Raw genomic sequence first — 21,922 nt, 5'->3', positions numbered from 1 at the left:
CACCACACCAAGGTATGTTTTACAATTTTCAAAGACAATAATGAACCGATAAAGTGAAATATTACACTGACTTCAATCTGCCGTTAGTTAGTGTGGACTAAATCATTCACCTCAGCATGTGAACTTGCTCAACCGTGATTTGATGCCCTCCTGGTAGTAAAGCTTCCTGAATGTGTGGGTCAGATTCAGACAGCCTTTTTAACAGAAATAACTGCAGCTGCATTGCATGAATGTACAAATGTGCAGAGAAGAAAATAGCACTGTGTGCTGCAATATCTGGCTGTCATTTGACTAAAAACAAGGGACTAGTTCTTCTCATTTTCAGCATCTGGGATTCCAGATATTTGATTTGTATAATACGTTTATGGTGAGCCTTGGTACACCCCCTCAGTTCATTCACTCTGAAACAAGTCAACTTTCTTCCGATTGAGTGTGTGCATGAGATAGCCTTACTAAGGAAATCACTGATGTCAGCAGGAGGCCAGAGTCGAACAAACTCTTCGTAAAGGAACATTTAGAAAAATCGAATGTAGTATGTTTACATTAATGAATATGTCATAAAGCAATAGTTCTGAACTACAGCAGTTATTCAGAATACCTTCATAGCCCTCAGTACTTAGTCAAACAGTACAGACTGGGTACTTCAAGTTTTTTATTAATATACACAAGTACAAAAAGCCATCACAATCATTGGTATGTAACAGTCTTTTTTTTCCTTTTAAAAATAAGCTCACAGTAACTGTAATAATGCTCATATTCTGTCAATTTTGCCTTGCAGAATCAAAACTACATTTCAAACTGCTTTGTTAAGGCATGAATCACAAAGGACCTTCTGGATAACATTTCAGATGAAATATAAAAAGTGTGTGTGTGTGTGTGTGTGTGTGGACGTAGACAAACATAAAATGTGCATGATTGCATCTCAAGTTTATGACAGTTCACATAGCACTAACCAACTACTGCACTAATGTCAAGTGTAGGACACAGCTTATGGTTTGGTAAGCCATATGGTCCCAATTTCATTAGGAAGGTTCATGATTAGTTAAAGTAAACATGTACACAAAGCAGTTCACAAAAAAAGCCTTTCCAGCAAGTTGTGTAAACTGGGCCCTGTGAACTTTCAGACTTTTGTTTCTAGATTAAGGCTCAGCAACATGAGACAGCAAAGAAGGAAAAAAAACAAAACAACAACACATAAATAAAGTACTACAAACTCTCATAACAAACTACTTTAAATAGCGTCAAAAACAAGTTTTAGAAAAAAAAGAAAAGAAAAAAAAGAAAAGTCGTGATCAAGAAAGCAAGCTCCCTTCCCTCACAGAGGGAAACAAAACAACTGTTTAGGGTCAAGAGAGGCCCCAATGCAGTAAAGCTAACAGCTTCAAGCGCAAACACTGGCTTCAGCCTACTGAACAAGTAACAAAAGGGTTTAAGTGCAACACCACGTTTTGACCGTAAAGATAGTGAAATCATAGGTCTTTCTGTCTACTTGTTTTTCTTGCTGTAAACTGAATACATGTAGCAGCTAGGTCTTCTACCAGGTCCCATGCATAGCTAGTCAGCAAGATGATATGGTCTCATGGTCCTAAGAGGCGTAGGGGTGAGTTGTCAAGGATGTATTCACCAACACCAACAAAGTACATAACCTGTACAATGCCAAACAGAGGTGCGATGACCAGAGCCCGGCAGCTGGCACCTTTCAGGAATGCTGAAGGCCCCTCCTTCTGCATTATTTTACTGTCAAAACAGAGGAACGAGTTTATTCATACACACAAAGGTAGGAAAAGGAAAAAAAAGACATGCAATTTATGCAACTGTAAAAATGATTCACTGTCATACCTTACACAATCCACCACTCCACTGTAAGTCTCCTCACTAGCCCCCTTGTTCAATGACTGCAGTCTGGTCTTCACCACTAGAAGGAGAGAGAGCAGGGGGGGGATTGTTAAAATTCCAGTGTTGCTATTCAACAGGAGACAACTGGGTGATCCAGCTTAGGGCGGAAAAAAAAAAGCAAAAATAAATAAAAACACCACTCACCATCACAGGGGTTAACCGCCACCGCAGCAGTGGATCCTGCAGCACAGCCTGAGAGGAAGGCCCAATAGAAGGGTGACGACGCCTCAGGACTTGGTTTGCCCAGGCGATTCAGATTAGCAAACAATGGGAAGTAAACAATAGAAAAGGGGACATCTCTGGAAGAAAGTAAACAAAATATTTTCAGACTAAAATCCTGGTGAAGTTCAACTGCCCTGTCAGGTTCACACACAGCTTCTCATCGTGGCGGTAGAAGTGATTTACCTCATCAGTGTGGCCCCCAGACCTTTGTAGAGCCCCTGGATGCCCTGCGTCTGGAGGAGTTCTTTTGCAATCTGTGTAGCCGACACAGCTCTTGGTGCAGAAATGACCATGCCAGAATTGTAAGAGCGACTGAGCACTGCATTAGTGGCCACAAGCTTTGTGGGAGTCATCATGACTGGTTTCTGTTGTTGGACCGCTGTACAAAAAAAAAAAAAAAAACAAAAAAAAAAAAAAAACCCACACACACATAAGATATATATAATTATAAATGAGGAACACAGCTATAAATGTAAATTACTGACACTGATGCATTTAAAAAGGGCTTTGCATGCTTCTTACCAAGTCTGCCTGCATCCTGTAGTTGTATCTTGAGCATTTCCATGGGGGTAGTAACAATGACCTGGCACATGCCTGCACCACAGCCTGCCAGCATCTCTTTGAACACTGTCAGCCCCTTTCTGTTAAGAGTGAGACATGTTTTAAATAAACCACCTTTAAAAATAATAAATACATATTGCCCATTTCCAAGAAGATCCTCTCACAGAGTATGCTTACCCGTCTTTGGCAAGGTGGTGCCGGAAGAAGTCATTGGCAGCCAGCTTGATTGCCTTCTCAGGGGTAACCAAGGTCAGATTTACAGCAGCACCTGAGGGGAAAAAAAAATAGTTAGCACTGAAGACAGAATCCAGTTTTCCATTCAGCACATGTACAAAAACATACCCCGCCACTATCATTACAACATCAGAATGTAAAGAGTTAACTGTACAGTTAATTTACACACAGACAAGACATATACTCAGTTTAATTGAGCTTAAGTAATAATTGTGAAGGGGGATTATGTCAATTTAAAAAAAAAAAAAAAAAAAAAAAAAAAAAAAGTAGTAAACAAAATATCAGGAGGAAAATGAGAAACAAGCATAACAACACAACATAAGGAACAATAGGGCAATGAAGATCCAGAGGAAGATGCAAACACGAAATCTATGAAATAAACAGAATCAGGGTGTGACAACAAGCAACACTGTGTAGAGAAGACTTCAAGAAAGGAAATAGATCTTAGTGACAGGATGCATGTCAGTGAGTAGGTTAGTGATGACAGATAAAATAAAATTAAAAAAAAAACATTAGAGAAAGGACAGACTGAGTCCTTGACTATGCGTGTGAAGACTTTGAGCAAACTTAAATGTTCTATGGGACTGAATATGCAAAAAAATTCATCTTTAGTTCACCACAGATTTGTTTGCAAGCTCAACCAAAGTCTGCAAAGACACAATTCATAGTCTGGAAAACAACAATAATCCAAAAGTTGACAGGACAGCAAGAAGACAGCAAAGTAGTTACTGACAAGTCAAATTACAGAACAAATAGATGGCAAAACAAAAACTTGAGCCTAGAGTTTTAAATAGAGCAATATTGTAAGAACCATTTAATGATTTGCCTCCAGCGTGGCTGCGCCTTATCGGCTAGCCTTCAATATCCCAGGGGGACCCAAGTCTGTAATATGAAAAACACAGATGCAAACAAACATTCCTCACACAGACAGAGACCCAAACTAAGAGGTCTCCAATTTCTTTGCAGACTTAGTTTCCTTTTCTAAGTGATACACTAATAATGAAAGTATATGCTCTCTGTTTTAACAAGTACAATATTACATACTATACTACAGTGAATGTAATACTTTGCATGAGACCATTTGACAACTTCTCCTTTACAACTGGACTAAGAGATATATATATATAAAGCATCCAAACACAGCTAAAATGCAGTCTCTCAGTACTTGTTAAAACAACAAGTGTGGCCAGTGGTAACCGTATCAATGTTAACCTCACAACAGAGAGCTTACCCTCTCCTATATTTAATCCTCTTGCAGAACTTCTACCTCTGCTATCCTACTGCTTCTTAATATTTAAATATGTACAAGCCTTACCTCTGTACATTCCAAAGTATCCCTCTGATCGAACTGTCTTGACAAGGCAGTCCATCCTACAGAAGAAAGCAAGGTAAATATTACCGGTGTGACAAAACACGCCAGTTCATTGAGACAACAGGGGTGGACTAAGGAAATTTAAGTGTTACAAGAGAACACAGTTCAGTAAATTTCCACTCTATAAAGCAGTGCAAAGTGAGTAAAATGACCTCACTAGAGAGGAATTTCTTAAAACCTACATAGTCATTACAATTCAATGCACAGCTGTCATTGTGAGATCAGTATGAATAGCACTGACTTACACCAGGGCGTGGTAGGTATAATACCTGGGGGCTGTGTGTTGCTTAAGTCAACATTAAGCAGAAATACTCACATGCTTTTGTAGACCTGCTGACCTCGTCTCTGATTCTGCAACCTGGTCTTTGCCAAGTCAATGGGGAAGACACAAGTAACCCCAACAATGCCAGCAATGCCGCCATTAATGAGTTTGGCTGGGAGGCTAAAGAGAGACAGCAAAATAAAAATAAATAAGTAAATAAATAATGTCACAACTTTAATGATGCTGTGTTTATTCTTATAATTTTGAAAGACAGACTATGATTATAAACTGTTTAGAAGGCTAAAAGCTATACTCCAAAGATAATCAGTTTACAATTACATGAAACACAAAAGCAGAAAAATCATGCTAATATAAGTCACCAAGCTCATCTAATCATTATGAAATAATAATAAAAAAAATAAAATAAAAATAAAAAAAACATTTGTACCACTAGACCACACATGCACAGAATAAAATAGTGCATGAAGCGTACCTGATCTGCTGCTGAGACATGACAAAGTGATAAAGCTTTGAAAGAGTGACAAAGGAAGATGTATGAAAAAGTAAAAGCAAAAATCAGGTGATGTAGGTTCAGGTGTTCTTCAGTGAGGTGAATGAGCAGAGTCCTAGACAGAGAAAGCAAAGGGAGTTACTAAGTAGGTTTCCAAGTAGTCACAGACCTTACAGAGAAGCTTATTCCACCCACGAGGGACTTTAGGTTATCTATGTGCCGCACAGTCACAAGACCATGATGCAGCGGATGTGCTATACTTGCGCTATGAGTAGTGCAACCCGTGGGCGTGTTTAAGCTCACATACCGCACTCCATATATGGGCGTAACCGTCTTTCATAAAGTTAAGATTCAAATCTGGCGGCTACTGCTGAATTTCTAAGTAACTCTTTCTGAAGGCCGAGGCATAAAATATAGATACTTTGTATGAATGTGAGTTACGAGGGATAATATCGATGCAAATATACGAGATGGCGTTTCCATGCAAATATATCCCTCTACCGAGCATTTTAATTGCATTAAAAAATATAATTAAAAAAAAATGCACTGGCCAATGGAGTTTATACTATTTATAATACACGCTTTGGGTTAAAAAAAAAAAAAGATATTGACTACCGCATTGTTTTCAGTTCCACATAAAGAAAGTGGCTTTTGAAGGCTACTGTCATTGAGACGCCCATTCATTCGTCAACATTATGAGAAATAACGAATAAACTGGAGACAAAGAATCAAGCAGTGAATTTAAAACCATTTCTAAACTAATTGAATATAGATTATTACGGATCAACTTACCAAATAAATGATCTCGCAGTAGTTCTTGTTTGATTGTTTCGAGCGAATAGTCAGTACTTCTGTCTCTTTCGCTAGTTGAAGCGCTAATAAAGCTGAGGGTCAGAGTAGCTGGAATTTTCCACTGGCTTTTTTTAAGGGGCTGGCGCTTATCTGACTGCCGCTTGATTTAAAGCCAATCACAAGTTTCTATATTGTTACTTTATTTTGATTGGAAGGTAGATACATCAATCATTAGCTGATTCACCAATTACAGCTTTACACTGCTTAAGCCCAAAAAGAAAGAAGCTATTTTTTTTGTTAAGTTTAAACATTCAGTTTTTCAGAACCAAAACCTCACTGTTGGATTATTTAAAACTGGTCTTTGTTGGGAGAGATTACCCCATTCTTAGTAAAGAAGTCCTTCCCCATGTCTCAGAATAATCTCAAGTTAAAAGTGGATTAATCCTATTAAAGTCGCCATGGCTTTGAGATTTGTGAAATGTGCTGTCCGACTGCTAATGGTGTTATTTGATTCGATTCGATTCTACTCTATTCTAGCACCCAGGGGCAACTACGGTGCTTCTTTAAATGACTGAACTTGCTTTTATTTAATCACAATTAACCACTGTTTTCTGCTGAGCAGATCAAGATGTTGAACATAAAAAGCATCATTAGTTCAAAAAAAATATAATGAATTGTTTATAAAAGCTCATGCACTGAAATATTTATAAATTCTGCTTTCTATTTTCTAATATTGCCACTCACGGTCAGGATTTTCTCTTTACTTCCCTTCAGCAAGATAGCTGTGGGTGGGAAAATGTACCCCTTTCTCTTATCAGTCTTAGAATAGGTTGAACATGCTGTGATGAGCAGGTCTGACTGTGTCCAGCTGGATGAATCAGATACAGAGTCATAATTTGCTGACGAAGAAAAGGTATCTTCATCAATAAACCCATATTATAGTCATAAAAGTTTTTCTTTATGGTAAAATAAACGTGGCCTTAAAGTTTAAATGAGAGACACAAAGACAGCATATCAAATTACTCAAAGGAATGTTTCCCGGTTTTAGTCAGAGCAGTGCATTCTACAGACAAGGCTTCAGGTTTTTACAATGTATTTTTTAACCACATAATTTGGAAAATTCCGGAGTGAAAGATCTAGAGGCTTTAAAGTTGTGGACACATCCCCAAACCAGGAAGTCGTTTACCTCTAACACCTACAGCCAAAAAAATAATAGTGGGAGGTGCATATACCTTGCATGTCATGTCAATTTTGGCAAGCGATTGTCTCTTTCGTAACCACTATATAGTCATTTCTTCTCTGCTCACTGTTCACTGTAATAACTTGTAACAACATGCCCTAGTGATGATCATCTGGTCACTCAGTGTTGTTAAAAATGTGAAGTTCAATCAGACATATTAGCGTTATTGAGACAAATAAAAAATAGTTTTTCTGAGAACCTGTAATATAGAAAATCCACAGTCTTTTATACAGGCAACGTGATGTGAAACTATATTATAAGAAGAAAGAAAAGCTTAAGGAATCACCAAAGTCAGGGGGATATGTAATATCTATAGCACGAATAAAGATATTTCACAGAATAAGTACAAAGTCATTTTGGAACGAGAAGTAAATTTAGAATAGAGGAGCAAGTCAGTGGAAAAGGTCACTAGGACAAATCATAATACTTTCTTTCATCATGCTCAAAACAGTTGAATGAAGATAAAAAGACGAAAAAAAGACAACATCACATAAACCTATTTCTGTACAAATGTGTTTTAAGAATTGGTCTGAACAGAGTGACTGATTCTACAACCTTTGCAATCTAATTTTATACTAAACTGAAGTGTTTGACAAGCAGACCAACCACCAATGACTTTTCCTGGACCCACTGGTGATTCCATTGCTACAAAAAGTTCTCACATTTTATCTAGCTGAATAAACACAACACAAGCAAAACTTTATGGTTTGTCTGAATGAACGCGTAATCGGTATGTGCACAACATAGCTGGTTGCTTTGGAATGCTGACAGAGGCAAATTCCATGCTTTTATCCGTTAGGGTATTCAGGTTTTCAAAACTACACCACTACAAATTTTCAGCCAAGCACATCAGACCATTGTGCCATACCAGACTGATTATTCTGGAGTCATGTCTGGTCAATTTTTAATACTAACAAAGATAACTCTATGTGATAAAAACATTTTACCTTCTCAACACATCAAAATTAGGAGGGGTGGGAGTGGGAGCATATGTAGCACAATATTTCATATTTAGTGACAAAGTCAGGACACTGAAATGCCTCATCCCAAAATGGATAACACTGCGCCATTTTGTCAGCTGACTTTTTGCAAGGTTAAACAGAGTATCAGGTTGTGGGAAGCTGTACAAGCTCAAAGCCGACTAGTGGCTCAGAACACCTGTGTCATTGTTGTGTAAACGTGTCCCACTTCCTTGTTTTCCCTTCATAGAGATAAGAGCGTCATATCCTGTTCTTACCCCAAAATTCAAAATGCTCCAAGGTTACTTCAAGATTTGAAACACCATAATCATGTCAACCATTAGTGTAGTTAAACTTCTTATAAGGGGTTATGTTGATGAATAAAAGTGAGAAACAGCCTTTAAAGGTCTTTAAATCAGATGTTTTGTTGGCTTTTAGGTCACAGGACTTCTTTTATAGTTCATGTTATACTCAGTTCTCTTTAAAATGTTGTAAAGTGTTGAAATCAGTGAGGGCTGCAGAGCCAATAAAAAAAACTTCCATCAGTGCAAAGACATTTTAAACAGAAGCTATCAGAAAAAAGAGAAAGCCTGTTATATATGTAAAGACTGAATATAAGATCATGAAAGAGAAATGTCAAAGAGCTCCACATGAAAGACTTATCATGCATTCTCACACTCTGAATTGCTGAGCTATAAATAAGCTGCAGCTGTCCCCCAAAATTTCCACTGTGCACTGGAAAATACACATATAAACACTGCATCAAACTGATAGTTACAGTGGACAAAGTCACACATTAAATTTGGTTTTGTTGAGTCTTCTAGTTATATTGTTTCCAAAAAAATCTAGTAACGTATTTTAACAACCTCAAGGACAAGACATTTAACCCTTGTCTCTATAAACTGTCAATAAAAACCAAATGCAAAAGTTTGCAAATCTTTTAAAGGTGACAATATTTTTGTTTAATAATTAAAATGGTTTTAGTGGGTCAATGGTAATAGACTGTAGGCTTACCACATTAGCTCCCAGTCACTTCTTTCATTAAGGCGTTCTTTTGGAACATATGTAGACTCTGGTTTAGCTTTTTTGTTTTGTTTTGGCTTACCCCGAAAAAGACTTCATGTTAGGACGGTGTTGCAAGACCTGTATGGGCGTTGAGTATTAATGGTGCCTGAACTGGATAAGCAATTAAGAAAAAGAAAGATATACTGATGACTCACAGTGTAAGAACCCATCACCACTTTTACTTCTAGAATATTCTGGGATGCATTTTTCATGCCCAATTGTGTCACAAATTAACCTCAACAGTTATTAGAAGTTTCCTAAAGTGTTCACCATCAGCTTCCTTATTCCTTATGCTCGGGTGATCGTGGCTCAAGAGTTGGCAGTTCGTCTTGTAATCAGTTCGAGCCCCGGCTCCAACAATCTCGGTCGTTGTGTCCTTGGGCAAGACACTTCACCCATTGCCTACTTGTGGTGGTCAGAGGGCCCGGTGGCGCTAGTGTCTGGCAGCCTCGCCTCTGTCATTGAGCTCCAGGGCAGCTGTGGCTACAATATAGCTGCCATCACCAGTGTGTGAATGGGTGGATGACTGAATGTAGTGTAAAGTGCTTTGGGATCCATAGGGACTAAGTAAAGCGCTACACAAATGCAGGCCATTTACCATTTATGCTTTCTTTTGAATGTTTTCAGTTAAATATGGGCTTTAAATGATTTGTAAATTATCACATTGACATTTTACACAATGTCATAACTTTTTTGGAAACAGCTTTAGTTGTGTCAACAATTCGTGGTTTTCCAGAATGACTATCAAGGTAAATATAGTCAGTGATGTTGTGAGTGTCATGGCCTTGTGTAGTAAACAGAAAGCTAAAGTCTTACACAGGATGTGATTAAGTCAAGTACTGCTTAGTCAGAGAGCTATTTAGAGACTTTAATTCAGTTGTAATCAGACTGCCCTTTTCCGAGCACAATAAGTCTGAGAGTCACGCTCACAAGAGAGTACAAATGAATATATAACGATGCTGAAAACAGGAAAAATGCACTAGGATCAACCCTCATTGTAAAGTTAAAAGCAAGCCTGCAGCACAGACATATTGGCTAACAAAGGCAGAATTTAAAAAGCTGGTACAATTGGGAAAGGTACAGACGGTACAGATCTGACAGTATATGATGACGCTTGTCTTTTCTCAGAATATGGATGTCATGTACTTCCACAACTAAAACAGTGTTCTTGTTATGGGAACAAGAACATGTGAGTCAAAAAGGGATAACATAGTTGCTGTGGCCAGGATATGGGTAGATACGCCTAACAGGCTTGGTACACTTTGTTCCATCCATGCTGGCTCTGTGTGCGCACTCATCAGTGTCAGTCCTGCATGCACTGCAGTGGCAGCTGAGAGCCACAGGGTAGGTGAAGACAGGGTTGGCTTCAATGGGACAGCCAGGCAGAATAGCAGTGTGGTATTCAACCTTATCATAGGTGCAGCCCCTCTGGACAAGGAAACGTGGGCCAAGAATATCCCTCATGTTGCTGTCCTGGTTATCACATATAAGCACAGAGATCAAACTAAACGAATGACGATTACATAGAATCTAGATAACATTGGGGAAAAAGAGCTGGAAATATTTTTTTATGTGACTATCTAGCTTAAAGTCTGATAACATTGGCTAATAAGAAGTCTGTCTTGATATGTATTTATTTATTTATGTCGAATATTTGCAATAGACAAATTATGAAGTGCCTTTTTTTGGGGTTTTTTGCCAGCTTTTTTAAAAATTTCTTAGTAATTTACAACATTAAAACCGCAAAGGAAATTGTAAGCTTTCAGTGTAAAGCCCATCCAACATCTAAATAAAGTCTCCAAAGCATTTATAAAACTATGTAAAAAAAATGCTAAAATAAAACTAAATAAAACTATGTAAAAATATGCCAAAAATCACATATTCTTACTACCTTTTAGATATCTCTTTCTAATATTTTGTTTCATATTTCTTGTCATATAATTTTTGATATGGAAAAACGATTATTTACTAAGCACTTCCAGTTTTCAATAACCAAAAACAACATGTAGACTTTTTTTCTTTTTCATTTTTTTTAACATTAGACATACATACCCTTGAGTAGCAAAATCCCATGCAGATGGTTGTGTTTATTGCAACACAGAACTCACATTCTGGCTTTTCCACATACAGGGTGAAATCAGTGGGCAAACACATGGGAACAGCAGGGCTAAACATCAGAAAAAAGAGCCAGCAGTTGAACACTGTAACCTCCATGTTATGTGTCTCAGTCAATCTTAGTCTATTTTGGTCCTGTTTGGGAAGAAAAGGTAAAGAGACCAGTCAACAACATACAAGAGAGATCAGAGGTTTGGTTTCTTGAATATTATTTTCTTACCCTCTGTATGCATGAGTCACCTGCTTGATAGATGTGGGCACTTTCAGGCCTAATGATGCTCTGAGTCCAAACATCTCTGCTAAGCAGTATTTATACAAACATATCTTAATCTATCTTTACATAAACTGCATGTTATCTATCTGTGACAAAAAACGATCTGTTGAATTTTCAGTCCATTATGTGGATTACATGAATAATGATTTCCTTGGTAAACAAAGTTCGTGCATTAGCCATGTGGCTCTGTGCAAAGTAGTCTAAGCTACTGTACACTAGATGTCACAAAACACACAAAAAGCTTATTTTCTGCTTTAAAGAACGCATTTTTTTTTATTAGAGGGCCATTCAAATTTTAACCCGAGATGTTTTCTTTACCAAACAAGCCAATCTGTTACTCATTTATGTAAAAATTAACTTGAAAACTTCTTATAATGCAGAGTTGCACACCGGCAGTGTTAAAGTGACACCAAAAAACATGCAACAATGTGAGTCGCTCAAAACACTCAACAGTCACAGTCCAGAGATGACACTGGTACAACACAATCAAAAAGGGTTATACAACCCGATTTTGTATTACTAAAGCAAAAGTTACTGTAAAGATAGAGAGAATGAATTCATGATGATAACATCTTTAAAAAAAAACAAAGGAAGAGTGCAATTCTCACCTTCACTTTGTGTCTCCTTATCTGTAATTTAGTTTAATGATTGTCGAACATAGTCAAAGTCTCGTACACGTTAAGTGATTTTGCAACTGTTTTGAATGCCATTGTTGTGTTTCTGTGTATCTGTAGCCCACTAAGATCAATGCAAATATAAAAATATTAGACAACAAAGAAGTACAGAGCAGGAGCTGGATATACTGATTTCTTTTTCATTTTAGTCAAAAGGTTTTTTTTTTTTTTTAGAGTAAAAGTTTTTGCTCTAATTACAGTTACCATTAAAGTATATGTACATGGTTAACCTGCTGTCATCATTTAGTTTATCAGTGACCAGGAATATTGCTCACAAGATGATTACGATACATTGAACATTTGAACAGTAAAATACAATGTTAGCTTCCACCTTAAACTGATCATTCGTTCTCCCCAGCTATTGTTCAAATGCACATACATAAACAGTGAATTTTACATTAACTTTTTAAGAATTTAGAGTAACTGATTCTCTCATAAAAGACGTCTTGAATGAAACCATCCATGAAACCGCTAATATTTAATGAACTAGCAAGTGCAAATGATTACACTTACTTTTTCTCTCTAGTGTGCAGTTTTTTTTGCTGTAGCTATGCTTTTCACTGACACTAGATGTGTGACTTTTGTGCCTTTCTATGCATTACTGGAGAGATAATCAAATACTGAAATGCTAAGTAAGGGATTAGCAATCACATATGACATGTATGGAAAATAAAACACAATGTCAGAAAACCCAAAATATTTAACCCACATTCCTCCTCTTGAAATTCTTAACATGACCAATAAATACTGAATAACCATGAGTTGCACACAGACTCCTCATAGGTGTGTCAACATGTCATTTCTTTTTAATAAGAAGTGACACCATAATAACATTATTTTCTGTCCGAAAAGAATACACCACGTGATAATGTGTCATAAAAGAAGACACACTAGAGGCTCATCAGTTTTTACAATTAGGAAAAATACAGAAGGCTTTACTACTTAGTGTAGTGGCCTTGATAGATTATTAACTAAAGTGAACTAATCTTTATAGTCACTAGGAACCACCAGAGTGGACCAGATTTCTGTCAACAACAAGGGAGACAGTTGAACTACCTCAATGTTCTCATCCATCGAAGAAAGTTTTCTTATAGTTAAAGTGGCTAAGCTGCAAATAATTGAAGACTAAAACCAAGAAAACTCTTGTAAAATCTGAGGAGGTCAAGCTATAACTTTTCCACTACGCAGCGGATTTAAATTTCTGACAATTGATTCTGAAATGCACTGCATGTCAACTGGATTTAAGGGCAATTTCAGGATAATTTAAAGGGGAAGGACTATATTTGCAAGATTGAAAGTTATTGAATTCTGACAGAAGTTCAATATTGTGTGTCAAAGGAAGACCCTTTGCTTCTCCTACTGAATCAACCATGGTGGGTACAGGAGGTCCAGTGGCAACTTTCTCTGTGTGGGATTATGTGGTGTTTGCTGGAATAATTCTGCTGGCAGCTGGCGTTGGCCTATTCCAGGCTTTCCGAGGTCGCAAGGAGGCTAGCAGCGAGGAGTTCTTACTGGGTGGACGGCAAATGACAGCTGTGCCAGTTGCCATGTCGCTCACTGCCAGCTTTATGTCTGGCATCACAGTCATTGGTACACCTGCTGAGTCCTACCGGTTTGGATCTGCTTTCTGGATTTTTGGCTTCGCCTATGCTATCATGTCTGCAATCAGTGCTGAGCTCTTTGTTCCTCTTTTCTACCGACTGGGGGTCACCAGTGCCTATGAGGTAGGGAGATGGTAGAAACACTGGTGAACATATGAATCAGGAAATAACTTAAAATGCCAAAGATCAATAAAGCAAACAACAAAAATAATGTACACAGCTTGGTGCTGGTTAATGAAGGTTACTCATTACAGGTTACTCATTACTTGTTAAAAGTGATTCCAACATAGTATGCAAAGAAATATCTAAAGGATTTTTTTGGAAGTTTTATTTTTAAAAAAAATACAGTACACAGTACAGCAATCTAGCAAATTTGTGGACCAAAAGATCCTTCTATTGATATCCAGGGTTCGTTTTCATTTCTAGTACCTGGAGTTGCGATTCAGCCGCCCCATTCGGATAATTGGGACATCAATGTACATCGTCCAGACGGTAAGCAAAGAGTTTAAAATGATTAAATATATGATCAATTACTTTATGAATTTTGACTATTAAAACTGAAATTATTTAGGAATGAAAAGTTGAGGAAACACCAATGATTAAAATGTTAAAGGTAAAATGAAAACAGCACCTGCTGTTTTTTTCTGTTTGACTTTATGTAAACCTGTTTCTTCCACTTCCAAGAAAGCATTAATATAAAATATATGCTTGTTGTTTTTCCATGTAATCAGCTAATGGTGACATTTTTCCTCAGGCACTGTATACCGGTTTGGTTATCTATGCTCCAGCTCTTGCTCTAAATCAAAGTAAGCCAAAAACCTCATAAAACACATCTTGATAATTGAAGGACTTTTAGCTTTAAGCCTCACTAAACTGTCACCTGCTCATAAAACTTCTACTTCTTCTTAGTGGAATATTAGTCATGAGTTAATATACTAATGATTCTTTCATGTTTATCCTATATAAAGGTTTATTTAGAAAAACAACCAAAACCCAAAAACTGAAAAAAAAAAAAAAAGATGCAGACAGAACCATAATGAAGCTTATTTCTTATTACTCAGTCACTGGACTGGATCTGTGGGGAGTGTTGGTGGCTACGGGAGTGGTGTGCATCATCTACTGCACTTTGGTTGGTACCATCTAATGTAAAAAAGTATTATATTTATTTAACTAGTTGTTTTAGAGAAGCATGAACTGAAAACGTTGTTACGCCAGAGGATGCTTTCAGCTGGTTTTAAGTTTCAAGATGGCGCCAGTGTGTGTGGCTCGCCGTCTGGCTCTTCCTCTGTTGTGTTTAATTTTCTTTACTTATGCTATTAGCATGTACAGCACTTTGTGAACTCTGGTTTTATGTTAAAGTGCTTTATAAATAAAGGTGGTATGGTATCGTATTTCTAATGATAAACGTTTTGGTTCATTGAGGTTTTAATAAGCAGTTTTTCACTTACATATGACTGAAAATAAAGTTATTGGCTCCTTGATTATTAATAATTGTACACATCCAAACATTATTGTGACTCTTACTAAGGAATCAGCTCGACAGATTCTGCAAAAAACCTTTACAATGTGACGCTTACTCTAACATCAATGTTTACTTCAGGGTGGTCTGAAAGCAGTAATCTGGACAGATGTGCTTCAGATGGTGGTCATGCTGGCAGGTTTTGTGGCTGTTATAGCTAGAGGAGCTGTACTGCAGGGAGGCCTGACAAAGATTTGGGAAGATGCTGGTGAAGGAGGCCGACTACAAGCTTTTGAGTAAGTACACAAGCAGACTTATGTCCAATAGTGAGTGAGTTTATTTTACAATAAAAAACGGGCAGGGTTTTTGAATCACATAAACTGTGATTACTAATTCCAAGGAAATTTACTAAAAATATTTTGCATCCAAAAATAAATATCATGGATGGGAAGCCTGCTAATTGGCTTCTATATGCCATTCCACGTTAGAGGTTTGTGTTGCTGAAGTCCTCAAAGTTAACCTTCAATATATTTTCATATTATTGACATTTCTATCACAGTTTTGATCCAGATCCCCTGAAACGACATACTTTCTGGAGCATAGTAGTTGGCGGTAGCATAATGTGGGCGGCAATCTACGCAATCAACCAGTCCCAGGTGCAGCGTTATATCTCCTGCAAAACCCTGGGACATGCCAAAATGTGAGCATTCCTGTAATTCAATACAAACAGTACATTGCTGAGTCTGAGCAAAATTTTATGTGCTGACATGTCTTTTTTCATCTTTCAGGTCTCTGTATGTGAATATGGTTGGCTTGTGGATAACTGTAACTCTGGCTGTGTTTTCTGGTCTCACCATGTACTCCATTTACAAGAATTGTGATCCACTATCAAACGGTGATGTTGCCACCCCTGACCAAGTAAGTAAACCTGCAGTTTTCTCTTTAGTCCTCACCACCTTTCCTTTTATTGTGCAACAAAGCATTATGTGTAACAAAACATGGGTTATATTTATCAACCAGCTGTTCCCATACCTTGTGATGGATATTCTGGCAGACTTCCCTGGAATTCCAGGCCTGTTTGTGGCTGCAGCATATAGTGGTACCCTGAGGTGAGAGCCTTAGACATGCAAAAACATGTTATTTTAGAGCTGTGCAGGGATCAAGACCTGATAAATTAACATTCTTAGAAAAGAACTGCCTTTGTTGCTGCCTGAGAAAAAGTCACTAAGTAGTGAACAGGATAATATTTTTGCATTTGCATTACTAGACATAGATAATGCCATAAAGTACCATCTGTTTCCTGAAACTAGCTTCTCTGTGTGTAATTATCATTTTAAATGCATCAGCCTGACTGTTGTGTTCCAAGTCTAAAAGCTTACCTTTGTATATTTTTCAGCACAGTGTCTTCCAGCATTAATGCCCTAGTTGCTGTCACGGTAGAAGACTTTATTCTACCAGTGTACAAAGACCTCACACAGAAGCAAGTGAGCTGGATGAACATGGGCCTGAGTAAGTTGCAGAAACAAAAAACTTCCAAAATAGTCCAAAAAAGCCTTGAAGCAACTGTTGCTGCAATTTGGCGCTATATATATATATTAATTAAAGTGAATTGAATTGAAAACCCCGAATAAAAGCTTCATCGTGTCTGTAATAACGCAGCTTAATAATAAGACTTTACAGCTCTTTGTTTATAAGTAGTCACCAACAACTGTTCAGACTCCTATTATCCCAGACCCTTTGAGATTGCAAGAGAGCAAGTGACATCGAGATTACAATCTTATCTTGCTATTTTAAGCAAAGGATTCAAAGCATTTCCTCCATATAACTTATGAAATGATTAGAAATATATCATAGATAATCATTTGAGCCTGCGTAATACCTCTGAACAAAGGAAGTCTTGTCAATTCAGCAAACAGACAAGTCATGAAGTCGTAAAAAACAATTGTTAATAATTTATATTAACAGACCTAACAGAACAGTCGGTACTGTTACTGTTTTCAGAAGGTGTAATTATGGTGTAGGTCGTTCATTTATGAAAATATTTTTGCAGCACATAGCTTATCTTTTTCTTCTTTATGTCATACAGACAGTTTTTAGTATGGATCAATATGCTGTTTTTGCACAAGGTCACAATGATCTTGTTCCTTGCAGTCCATTTTAAAGTGCTAAATCATTTATGGTAGGAAAAAAACATGATTTCTACTGGCCTCACATCACCTTTGTGGACTTATTTTTCCATAAGTTATGATGATAAATTGAATTATATGAAGAAAAAAAACCCAAATAAACATTTGCTTTTAAACAGAGTTAAGTGTGCATAACCATAACATTTGTTCTAGAAAACTGTAAAACATGTTGCCTATCTGAACAACTGAATTTGCACTGCGAACGTTGTAAGCTGGATCTTTTATATTTTTCTACTCGCAGGTGTTTTCTTTGGAGGAGTGTGTATTGGAATGGCTGGAGTAGCTTCCCTGATGGGAAGCGTCCTGCAGGTAATCTGAATCACCATGAACACAAACTACTGCAGTCATTTATTGCTCTTCAGCTTCACCATGAGGTGAAAGTTGCAAACTACAGGGTAAACTACTTTTTTCTTTTCTTGTCTTTTTTCCCCCCCCTTTTCTTTTCAGGCTGCTCTTTCTATATTTGGCATGATAAGCGGACCGCTCCTTGGTCTCTATCTATTAGGCATGTTTTTTCGCACATCAAACTCAATAGTGAGTATTTCCTTGCCCTCAGACTTCTACTAGCACAACTGCACAACCTGATAACACATAAAAAAAAAATATTGCCAAAGTAATAAAAATGTGACGTCCTAGAGAAAGTAGTTCACTGTGTTCATATTTACTTTTCAGGGAGGACTTGTGGGAATGATCATTGGTCTAGTGTTGACTCTGTGGGTGGGGATCGGAGGCCAGATTTACCCACCAACAGCTGAAAAGACAAATCCTCTTCCACTCACCACTGCAGGCTGCAACAACACAATAGGCCAAAACTATACAACAATAACTCCCTGGACCAGTCCAGTGACTCTGACCCCAGAGCCTGAGTGAGTCATTTTACATAAAAGACTGATGCAAAACCTTCTTTTGCTACTCAGCAACACAGTAAAAATCACAGTAAACTTTTATTTAACAAAAAAAACAACAACAACAACAGCTGTTTAATAGCTGTCTAAAAAGGCATAATTAAACCTCACGAATCAACTACAAAAAGTACAAACTTCTCTGGAAGTTTGTACTTTTTGTACAAAAAAGTGAAGTAAATGAAAAATGAAAAAGTAAATGAAAAACAGGAGAAAACGTAATCAACAAAAATGGCTTCTCACGCCTACTAGGCTGCTGCAGTGAAGGATATATACAAGGTGAACAAAATACACGATTGCTACTTGACAAATCTATCTACAGCTATTTACAAAATTGAAGTACTAACGCCAGACACACACACGAGGTTATGCTTGCAAATCACTTTGTCAAAGAAACTCTACACAGCAACGAATCAAAACAAAGGTTCTTTGTTGGATGGTGGAGGTTAGGAGAGAGAGGAGGGAGCCAGGTGGCTGTCATCTGGTAGTTAAGTACGGGAGGTGATTAGCCAATTATCTAATCCAAGGACAGGAAGAGACTCCACCCAACTACCAGGCACGCCCAGGTGTCCACCTCCTAAGAGAGAGGGGAAAAAACCCACCGCCATCCTCTGGTGGGAGGAGTCACACATAAAACAAACACTGCCAACATTAGATCATCATAACACAGTTGTCAACAGTTGAAAACAGTTGTCTGCTTTAAACATAAATTTTTATATATAGTCTAAGTATATTAAAATGAGTGATTTTTGTTCATTTCAGTTATAGGCCTCCTTTAGCAGACACCTGGTACTCTCTGTCTTACGTCTACTTTTCTCTGTTGGGCGTTCTGACCACAATTGTGTCTGGCCTGCTTGTGAGCGTGATCACAGGTGAGATATTACTTTTTAGTCTTTACTTTAAGCACTGCAGAAATCTAGTCCATAATATTATGGTATTTCAATTATATCAAAACAAGGATAAAATCGAGGGAGTATGTATTTTTTTTATACATATACAGGTGGATGTAAGCAAGACAAGATGAACTCAGAGCTGTTTGTGAGGAAGAATGACTTAACCTGCTTCAGCTGGTGCAATAAGTCAAAGGTATGATGCTTACCCCCTAACAAACAAAGGAAGAACATATCAGCAACCCTCTCCAAAATAAACAAAAATTTGGTGTTATAAATATAATATGTTTTTAACCCAATACAGGAATCAGACATCACAGAGAAGCCTTCAGCAAACATTTGCATGGGAGCTGACAACCCAGGATTCAAAGAAGATGACGTGATGAGCAAAGATGTTGAAAAAAACACAAGACTATAATATTAGTCTATCAATGACATATTCTGTCTTGGGGTCATTTTAATTAAATTTAAGAAAATATACTCACACACATAAAGCACAAGCATAACCCCTTTATTAGCATCTGATGATAATGGTATTTATATTGATACTAATCATGTGTCGAAAATCTAAAATTGAATCACTCAAGAAATCGTATTTATGTTACTGACATATTTCAACAAGACAGAAACAGTGTATTTAATACAATGATGGAAAAAGAAATCATTGTTTATTCAAGTCAGATGCCCACAACTTCTGCTCCCCATGGGCTGAGATGTTCCCGTTTCATGTTCACTTAGACAACCTTGTTATTCCATTTATCGCCCTTTATAATTGCTGATACCAGATTACAGTTTCATAATATATCTGAACATTGCACTTAATTTTATGCCGACACAGAGATACATATTGGAGTATTGTTCACTTTTACTGTACAGTGTGATTACTGTTTTGAAGGAAGTGTTTTGAAACATGAACAATGGCTGTTTGTTTATTACAGAGTTGCTTTTATACGGAAACTATTGCACTCTTTATGAGCTGCCTGTACAAGCTGGTAACAAATTTGTCAATAAAATATTTTGTAAAAAAAGTGTACTCAGTAAAAAAAAAAAACCTTAAATCACACATACACAAAAAACTCTAAAAACTTTAGTGCATGAACTGTACACACACCCCTTTTTCTCTCTCTATATATATACATGTATTGTCTTTTGTATTGTCTTTTTGGTAACTGTCTCTTTAAGGCTTGTAAAATATGTTTGCCATAAAGAAACAGACGCTGATCTCTGGACCGACTTACAACAATGCCTTTGTCTCCTTAGTAACAAACAGTAGAGGAAGTTTAAGGGTAAAACTGCCCTGCCCACATTCACCTGCCACCTGTATCAGCCACTTTCAATCCAGGAAGTGAACAGTCAGTTGAGACATGGAGGCACACTTTCAACCAGAGAATTAAACTAAACTAGGCTGCTGTTTTCACTCTTATTAACTAAACAAGGTGAGCTGGTTTTTCTTTCTTTTTTCTTTTTTTTAGAATTAGTTTTTTAAACGGTTTGAATTTACTTAAAATTTCACAAGAGGGATTTACATGTTTGTGTAATTTAACTAAAAAGATCACATCTAGTCTTGTTCAGTCTTGATTTCAGCTAATGTTTTTCTTTCTAGTTCCAGATTAAAAGGCCATGGATGTAAAGTTTACTGCCCTGGCTTACTGCCATCTGGCCCTTTTGTTCAGTGTGGCCCAAACAGAAAATGGGACTAGCACTCCTCAACCAACCTTTAGCTTAACGACCCTTACGACACTAACTCAGTCTGACTCTACTTCACCAATCTCAAATTTGACTGAGGAGACAACACTATATACCAGCACACAGTTGGATAACAAAACTGTCGTTAGCACCACTGCGGCAACAACCGAGAGGACAAGTCACTACCAGACTTCTCAGTCAGCAACCACCTTGACTCCTCTAACAAACAGTACAACTCTGAGGACTACAAGCTCTAGCACTCAAATGTCAACATTTACTGCACAAACAACGGCAGCAATCCAGACCACAGTAGGTAACTCAAGTACACCAAGTACTCCAGTAATTACAACTGAAAATGCAACTCATACTACCATGAACAGAACCAGACAAGGTAAGCATAAGGCTCCATTCTTATCTGCAGTTTTATCAACAACTATTCATTTTTTTTTTTTTATATAATTTGCTGATTATGGTAATTCTTGCTGTTTTACTTTGTTGCTAGATGTGGGCCTCAATGTCTCTGAAAGGAATATGACTATTGTCTTCAGCACTGTACTTGGAGCATTTGCTGTGTTGTTGGTTTTTCTTATGTTTCACAAATGCAAACAGAAAATACAGTACTTGCACCAACCTCTCAATAATGCTCAATACACAGGTAAGGGACTCTCCTTCATCAAACAATTAGTTCAAACCCTTTTATTTACTATTGGCAATTAAAAATACTAATCTAATTTTAAACAGATACATTTGTGGCAGATGATGACACACTCGTTATTTCTGGAGGACTTTATGATGGCCATCCAATCTACGACAATGTACCAACAGCTCCTGCAGACCAGTCTCAATTCCACCTTGAGTTTCTCCATTAAAGACACAGAGTTTCTATAGTCTGAAATCTACAGTTTAGGAGTGGGTAAAACCAATGTACTGAACTAATGTAACCAATATACTTTCAAGACTGAAATACAACTCCTATGATGGTCTTTATAAGAGAAAAGTGGTCCTTAGAAAAGGAAAATGA

General features: G+C 37.3%; 4 protein-coding genes across 4 annotated transcripts; 2 read left to right on the top strand and 2 right to left on the bottom strand.

Moving 5' to 3' along the window:
• Nucleotides 1-635: 635 nt before the first annotated feature.
• Nucleotides 636-5,999, bottom strand: slc25a55a (solute carrier family 25 member 55a). The gene is made up of 10 exons (XM_026166974.1): nucleotides 5,851-5,999; nucleotides 5,041-5,173; nucleotides 4,602-4,727; nucleotides 4,229-4,284; nucleotides 2,857-2,947; nucleotides 2,641-2,759; nucleotides 2,302-2,497; nucleotides 2,041-2,195; nucleotides 1,840-1,915; nucleotides 636-1,737 (listed from the first exon to the last, which is right to left on the bottom strand). The coding sequence occupies exons 2-10, from the start codon at nucleotides 5,058-5,060 to the stop codon at nucleotides 1,578-1,580; spliced, it is 999 nt and encodes a 332-aa protein (XP_026022759.1). The 5' UTR covers nucleotides 5,061-5,173; nucleotides 5,851-5,999; the 3' UTR covers nucleotides 636-1,577.
• A 4,103-nt stretch (nucleotides 6,000-10,102) lies between these two features.
• Nucleotides 10,103-11,533, bottom strand: tshba (thyroid stimulating hormone subunit beta a). Its single transcript, XM_026166345.1, has 3 exons — nucleotides 11,450-11,533; nucleotides 11,167-11,364; nucleotides 10,103-10,587 (listed from the first exon to the last, which is right to left on the bottom strand). The coding sequence occupies exons 2-3, from the start codon at nucleotides 11,326-11,328 to the stop codon at nucleotides 10,309-10,311; spliced, it is 441 nt and encodes a 146-aa protein (XP_026022130.1). The 5' UTR covers nucleotides 11,329-11,364; nucleotides 11,450-11,533; the 3' UTR covers nucleotides 10,103-10,308.
• A 1,658-nt stretch (nucleotides 11,534-13,191) lies between these two features.
• Nucleotides 13,192-20,152, top strand: slc5a8l (solute carrier family 5 member 8, like). The gene is made up of 15 exons (XM_026166973.1): nucleotides 13,192-13,901; nucleotides 14,205-14,270; nucleotides 14,533-14,584; nucleotides 14,840-14,907; nucleotides 15,379-15,533; nucleotides 15,797-15,937; nucleotides 16,026-16,155; nucleotides 16,258-16,346; nucleotides 16,634-16,746; nucleotides 17,665-17,732; nucleotides 17,871-17,957; nucleotides 18,096-18,289; nucleotides 19,088-19,197; nucleotides 19,326-19,411; nucleotides 19,520-20,152. The coding sequence occupies exons 1-15, from the start codon at nucleotides 13,548-13,550 to the stop codon at nucleotides 19,631-19,633; spliced, it is 1,827 nt and encodes a 608-aa protein (XP_026022758.1). The 5' UTR covers nucleotides 13,192-13,547; the 3' UTR covers nucleotides 19,634-20,152.
• Nucleotides 20,153-20,552: 400 nt separating this feature from the next.
• Nucleotides 20,553-21,917, top strand: LOC113022013 (cell wall integrity and stress response component 2). The gene is made up of 4 exons (XM_026166972.1): nucleotides 20,553-20,651; nucleotides 20,819-21,292; nucleotides 21,404-21,556; nucleotides 21,643-21,917. The coding sequence occupies exons 2-4, from the start codon at nucleotides 20,836-20,838 to the stop codon at nucleotides 21,768-21,770; spliced, it is 738 nt and encodes a 245-aa protein (XP_026022757.1). The 5' UTR covers nucleotides 20,553-20,651; nucleotides 20,819-20,835; the 3' UTR covers nucleotides 21,771-21,917.
• Nucleotides 21,918-21,922: the final 5 nt, after the last annotated feature.

Source organism: Astatotilapia calliptera, chromosome 5, assembly GCF_900246225.1.
Source record: "Astatotilapia calliptera chromosome 5, fAstCal1.2, whole genome shotgun sequence".
NCBI lineage: Eukaryota > Metazoa > Chordata > Actinopteri > Cichliformes > Cichlidae > Astatotilapia > Astatotilapia calliptera.
This window is presented reverse-complemented; position numbering and strand designations above follow the sequence as displayed.